The sequence below is a fragment of the Herpailurus yagouaroundi genome, unplaced genomic scaffold (genome assembly GCF_014898765.1).
Source record: "Herpailurus yagouaroundi ecotype Mexico unplaced genomic scaffold, PumYag 162, whole genome shotgun sequence".
NCBI classification, from domain to species: Eukaryota; Metazoa; Chordata; class Mammalia; order Carnivora; family Felidae; genus Herpailurus; species Herpailurus yagouaroundi.
The window spans coordinates 3,158,764-3,165,397 of NW_024412403.1; the positions used below are offsets into that span (position 1 = coordinate 3,158,764).

Sequence of the window (6,634 nt, forward strand, 5' to 3'; positions counted from 1 at the left end):
CCCCAGCCCCAGCCCCAGCCCCAGCCCCAGCCCCAGCCCCAGCCCCAGCCCCATGCCAACTCAGTCGTTAATCAGATACTTTACGTAGCTGTCTCCAACCTCAGGAGTTAGTGTACCACAGTTGGAAGATGAAAGGTGTGCTTGGTGGGGAAATAGGTCTGAACGGGGCATTTTGTAGACATTACGATTTCTTCCTGTACTGGGAAACATCAAAGTTAAGTTCACGAACATTGTAGTTACTGAGGGGTAGTTTTTCAAGAACACTATACATAGCAGTACCCCTGGGAATTTCAGAAAGCTAAAGCGTATATTTTCTGGCCATTGGGCTGTGGAATCGATTCAGTCATCCGTAGGTAAATTGAAACATATCCTAGACCCCTGTTAAAATCAAGGGGTCCTACCCCGACGCCTTGCCATTCATTCACCAGGTGGTTTTAGAACTACAGGTCAGTAGGGGGCGCTGTGTACATGTAACCCCTGCATAGCCACAGGCATCAGGCAAATCCCCCTCTGGCCCGGGGCCCCTCAGTGTACAAGGCGGTCCACAGAGCGGAGCGGGCCCCGCAGCACCCCCTCCCCCTCGGGCTGGCCCCAGACGGGGAGGCCTCGCCTCTGCGCGCCTGTGGGTGCACAGTGCACGTGCCCGGGGAGGGGGCTCGTGAGGCTCTCCTGCCCACACGCTGTGCTTCCCGGTGCTGTGCTGACCCGGTAGCAGATCGTGTGTTTCCCTGAATCTGACGGTGGCGGGATTTGCTTGGTAGCCCTTGTTTCAAAATACTTGGTTTTGCTTTGTTTTTTAAAGAACTCAGATGAGCAGGCGGAGGGAAATGCTTATATATGGACTTACTAGTTTCTGTAAGAACCCTGCCCTGGGCTGAAAGGAATGGGAAGCTGACGGTTGAGTAACAGCAGTTAATCACTCTTTGCCCTGACTCTGTACTTGGGGACTGCGGGTGGGGGAGAGGGGGGCGGGGGGCTTCGCTGACAAAACAGCGTCATAGTATTCTTCGTGTCTTTATCTGCGATCCGCAGTACTCTTGTTTTGCGTATGCTACCCAAGGTTTAGCTGTACCAGATATCCCCGTTATGGGGCCCACATTCTACAAATTAGGTGAAATTCTGATTCTTCGATTTAGGAAGAAAATCAGTTTAAGCTGGTGAACCTGCAGCAGAGCCTCCGAGTAAATTTCATCCAGCCAGGTTCATCCGGGTCCTAGATTCACAACCCTTGTTAGCATACCCTTCCACGTGTAGAAGTACAAATCCCAGTTTAGGAGTGCTTCCGTAAGAAAACTGGTATCTGGGGAACACGTTAGTTAAAATATATTGAGTCGTGGGGATGACTCTTCAGGTGACCAATTTCTTAACTGGTCATCTCTGTTCTTCTAGTCATTTGGTTGAAAAATTTTAAGCGGAGTATAGAAGATAAAGTATGCCCATTATCAAGCATTGTCCAGTCGGACTTTCCAGGAGTTATTAAAATAAATGCTGTTCTATAGTAAGAGACTAACAGTAATTTAACCAGCACTGAGTCTCAACACTGCTGGCACTGAGAGCGTGCAAATACGTTTTCTCATTTTTTTCCAACGTGGAGAAGGGAATGGAAACATTGAAATCTGCCCTTTGGAATGGCCTTCTTTTCTCCTGACTAGTTTTTCTGTTGTTCGCAACCTGATTTCAACTCAGGGAAGGGGGTTAAATTCACGAGAGCCACCTAGAGGAGTAGTTGTTGCCCGGGGCATTTGCTCACTTTGGGCTTCTAAAGCCAGCTGGGTTCCTGAAATTCAAAAATAACTAAAATGCAGGAATTCGCCCCTCCCCCGTGAATGAGAAAAATTTAAGCCATTCTCAGAATCAAAAGACTCAAGTGCTTGTCCTTAAAGATAAGGTTTTCCTGGGCCCTAGGAGACTGCTCCAAGGTGTTGCCTCGGCCCCCTGGCCTTCAGTGGGTGTGGCAGGTGAGGCCGCCAGTCCAAGGAGTGTGGCCTTGGAAGGTGACGACTGAAGGTTAAACTGGCCCAGCTTTGAAGCCACTCGCCTCTGTAGGCTGCCCCCATCTAGCTGTGTGCAACATTGGTTTAATTGACGTGCCCGCTTTGTGATTTCTCAGATTTAGGGCAAGAGAATTTTAGAATCTGAATGGTAAAATTTTGTAGAGAGAATGATTTGGGGGATAGAATGTAAATTCGAAAAAATCTACCCACACAATGGACATGATTTCGCTTAGTGCATGTGAATTATGAAGAATAAACTTGAAAATAGTCCTGGAATATAAAACAAGAATGCTTTCTTCAACAAAGCATTGTAACCATCCCTCTATCCAGAGGCATTCGAGGTAACTGTGATTGAACTTGGTAATTATCTTACTGAGTATTTATGGTCATTTGGGTTTTAATCGCATCAGAAAGAATTCGGTAATAGTGTGTGGCTGATACTCTGTAAAAGAAATTAGTCAGGAACATTAGCCCTTAATCGCTTGATGCTGATTTCTACTGTTACTTTAACGTAATGAAGAGGAAGAACATACCAGTGTGATTCCTTGGCCGCTATTTTAAACCGTAAAAGGAAGAAGACTTTCATTTAGAAATTTGTTGAGAGTAAATGATTTCCTTACATTTTCTGAAAGTGTGGCCCTTTGATGCTGATTAAAACTTGTCATTTTCATAGCCAGAATGGAGATGGTCATAAGGGGGCACTTAAAGACCTCAGCACACTTTAAAATTGTAACCACTGGCTGTCACGCCGCACCTCCGCGCTCCGGGAGAGCGCAGCTGTCGCGGCTCCTCTAGATAACTAACGTGTCACGGTGGCAGTTGGGGTGAACGCAGAGCCCTGCGGGCGGGGGTCCCGCTCTAACCAGCAAGGTGTCTGTCGTCCGCAGGCGCGGTGAGCGACGTGGAGATGCAGGAGCACTACGACGAGTTTTTTGAGGTGAGCGACTGGCGCTTGGTGGGGGGGGGGTGCGTCTCCCGTGGGTCGGGACCCTCAAGCCGCCGCCGTCCTCTCCCCGCAGGAGGTTTTTACAGAAATGGAGGAGAAGTACGGCGAGGTGGAGGAGATGAACGTCTGTGACAACCTGGGAGACCACCTCGTCGGGAACGTGTACGTCAAGGTAGGAAGGGCGTGCCCCGTGGGAGTGCTCCCTCCCGACTGGCGGGAGGAGGAGGCTGGTGCCTTGGGATCTTAGCGGGAACTGGAACTGGAGCGCGCCGGCCGGCTTGCCCAGGCGTGGCAGCCGCCTGTGGGCGCCGCGGCCACCGCCCTTCAGGGTTGGGACCTTCGGAGGGTGCCGCTGACAGGCTGTCTAGACGCGGGAGAAGTCAGTCGATTTATACCTGTGGTTCCCTCCCCGCCCCCCTTTTTTTTTTTAACTTCCCGGTCTAAATAAATCCTTGCGTTTGCTCTTGTTAACCAACTGAGTTTGAAAACCAAGGCAGTGTCGGTACGATCTTGGATCATCGCGAAATTAAGTGATCCAGTTGCAAGTAAAGGACGATCTGTGTTTAACGTGATCTAAGACATCCTTCCACCTCATTTGAGCCACGTGAACGCGTATCCATGGCTCGGTAGCCGGAGACCTTCCCGTCAGGTGGGGGCAGCAAGCCCTCTTGATCTATCTTTCCAGTTTCGCCGTGAAGAAGACGCGGAGAAGGCCGTGATCGACTTGAACAACCGTTGGTTTAACGGGCAGCCGATCCACGCCGAGCTGTCCCCAGTGACCGACTTCAGAGAGGCGTGCTGCCGCCAGTACGAGATGGGGTAGGTGACGGCGGGGGGGGGGGGGGGCGGGGGGGGCGGGGGGGGGGGGGGGGGGGGGGGGGGGCGGCCCGCGGCATGTTGGCCTCTGTCTCCCCCGCAGGGAGTGCACGCGGGGCGGCTTCTGCAACTTCATGCACCTGAAGCCCATCTCCAGAGAGCTGCGGCGGGAGCTGTACGGGCGCCGGCGCAAGAAGTGAGTACTGCGGCGGGCTGGCTGCCGCTGGCGGCGCCGTCCGTTCTCGCGAAGCGTTTCCCGAGGAGAGCTCGGCCCGGGTGTGAAGGTCACCGTTGAGGACGTAGTGTGTATCTTAAGGTCTGAGAACGTGCCCTTAAAAGGATGTCCCGCCCGCACAGTCCCGAAGTGAGGGAACGGGTGAGTGGGGAACCCTCGAAATTGGGTTCGTGTGCGCAGCGTCTTTTGCCCGCAGGTGGAGTGACTTCCTTTACGTACTGCGGGTGTCCGTGGGTTTGGGCAGGTTTCTTTGGTTTGCTTGCGGCCACGGGCAGAAGGGGGAGCACGGTCCGGCCCGCTCCTGGTGTTTTGAGTGCAGACCGTGCTGTCCCAGCACAGAGAGAAACCCAAGGTGTCGGGAGACCGTCCCTTTCCCTGCTCGGATGGAGTTCTGACCCGGGGGGTTCTCACCCGTCCCCTGGTAAACACGTGCCCGGAGGTGCAGACGTTAAGTGATTGCGTCTCATTGTCAACAAGAAGCATCGGGCACAGGAGGAGGGCGGTGCGTGTCCGGGCCGCCGCGGCGGGAGACCGTCCCCAAGGCCCTGAGCCGGCGCTCTGGAAGCACGGGACACGGAGGACGTTGTGCCCGTTTCCCTGACACGGGGCGTGTCTACACGGGGCGTGCGGTGTGGCGGGCGCGACGGTCCTCCTTGATCGTGCCATCCGTTCCGCGGGGTCCGCCCAGAAGCGTCCGCCCGCGTGGGGGCTTTGTTGTGTGCTTTGCTTTGGATGCCACAGCTTTGTTTCTTTTCCTTGGTTGCAGGCATAGATCGAGGTCCCGGTCTCGGGAGCGTCGCTCTCGGTCTAGAGACCGCGGTCGTGGCGGCGGCGGTGGCGGCGGCGGCGGCGGTGGGGGACGGGAGCGTGACAGGAGGCGGTCGAGAGACCGTGAAAGATCGGGGCGATTCTGAGCCACGCCGTTTTTACCGTATGTCTGCTAGGCAGTGTTGTAGTTGATTGACCAAACCAGTTCATAACGGGAATTTTTTTTAAAAAACAACAAAAAAACACAAAGATGGGTTTCTGAATAAAATTTGTAGTGATACAGTACTCGGTGTAGTCCTTTCTTGCGGGCCGCCTCGGTCTCCTCCTTTGCAGCACACGCCGTCCGTTTTGGGGGGGGAGGGTCTTGGGTAATAGACAGAACCAGTGTTAGACTCGTAGGATGTGAGATGAAGCGCCCCGTCCGTTAGGGGAAAGAAAATTCACGCGAGCAACGGTCGTGCCTGTTCCCAGTGCCCGACGTGCGAGCGAGTAACGTGGCGTTTCTCCGCCGAGGCTGCCGGAGACCCTGCTGCGGGGAACCCGGGGTCCGCGCCCTGGACTTCCCGCAGGGTCGGTGAGTGACACTTGGACGGGACGGTGGCCGTGCCGGCGTCCGTAGGAGAGAAGGCTTTCGGTCCGGTGCCGCCAGTGGCCCCATCCGTGTCCCGTTTCTCTCACCCAGGAATCTTCTAGTCTCGTTCAAAGAGCCTCCGTGCTGTCCGGAAGCACAGGGCCTGTCCCGAAATGGGGCCTACACGTGGATGTGCCCGGGGCTGCACAAGAGCCGCCGGCCCCGTTCCTGTGTTCCACCCCGGCCACCGGCTCGTCACCAGCCTGCCAGAGTGGGTTGGGCAGAGACGCCCTCTGGTGCGGGGCTGCGCCCATGTCACTGTCCCCGAACTGTAGTCACGGTGCCAGCCGGCCGCCCACATGCTGCATTTAACGTTGAGTGCCATCCGCTCGGTCTGGGTCCACCCACGCCGTGTCCTCCCAGGAGGTCGCCTCTCTGGCGCACCGCAGCTTGCTTCTCAGTGACTGTCGCCACCCCTGGGCGCCCGCGCACTGGGCTGGGAACCCGGCAGGGAGGGCGGGATGGGCGGCGTGCACGTGTCCACCTGCTCGGTCCGCGTGCCGGTCCGTCCGCCTGCTTGGTCTCCAGTTGCTGGGAGTGGCAGTTCGGGGAGCGAGGGACCGTCTCAGCCCTGCCCTTGGCCTAGGAGGAGACATCTTGCCACCGTGACGGCGCCCGAGTATCGGAAGGAAATAGTTGACCAGCGTGGGCTTTTTTGTTTTGTTTTCCTTTTTCACGAAAGCCACTTTTTTTGTGATCAAATTTTTAATAGTGATTTTAATGATTAATCCCTAGTCTTGTTTAGGTTTGGTGTGAGTTTTCCTATTTTTTGCATGGTAGTAAGCAGATGATTTGGGATGAATTCATGGCGGTTTTGAGTCGGCAGTACGGGAAGTTTTGTGTAAGTTCTCTCATTCTCCGTACTTCCAGGCATCAGTACCAGCACTATAGTTACTCTGTCCAAATTTGGTCAATTTGTGAAGATTGTGGAGTAATTTCCACTGTATCTGAATGTGAAAATTTTTTACTTTGTGTTTCTTAAATGTCAGACACCGCATGAGTGGGGAGGGACAGAGAGAGGGAGAGAAAATCCCAAGCAGGCTCCTGGCTGTCAGCACGGAGCCTGACGCGGGGCTTGATCTCATGACGTGTGATTTCAGGACCTGAGCCAAAATCAAGAGTCTGATGGTTAACCGAGCCACCAAGGTGCCCCTACTTTATAGTTCTTAACTGAGATTAGAATTCCCTTTTCCTGTGAAAGTGTCTATTAAAAACATACAGGAAAATCCCACCAAAGGAGCCTT

At 54.3% G+C, this 6,634-nt stretch overlaps 1 protein-coding gene across 10 annotated transcripts in view; it reads left to right on the forward strand.

Annotated features, from left to right (window-relative positions):
* U2AF1 (U2 small nuclear RNA auxiliary factor 1) overlaps window positions 1-5,044 on the forward strand; it is a 13,519-nt gene extending 8,475 nt beyond the window's left edge. For all 10 annotated transcript variants that reach the window (XM_040483816.1, XM_040483817.1, XM_040483815.1 and 7 more), the window contains 5 exons: window positions 2,882-2,931; window positions 3,014-3,112; window positions 3,626-3,759; window positions 3,860-3,952; window positions 4,758-5,044. In XM_040483816.1, the coding sequence (XP_040339750.1) occupies window positions 2,902-2,931; window positions 3,014-3,112; window positions 3,626-3,759; window positions 3,860-3,952; window positions 4,758-4,905 (504 nt within the window). In that variant the 5' untranslated portion in view covers window positions 2,882-2,901 and the 3' untranslated portion in view covers window positions 4,906-5,044. The remainder of the gene's footprint in view (window positions 1-2,881; window positions 2,932-3,013; window positions 3,113-3,625; window positions 3,760-3,859; window positions 3,953-4,757) is intronic.
* The last annotated feature ends 1,590 nt before the right edge of the window (window positions 5,045-6,634 follow it).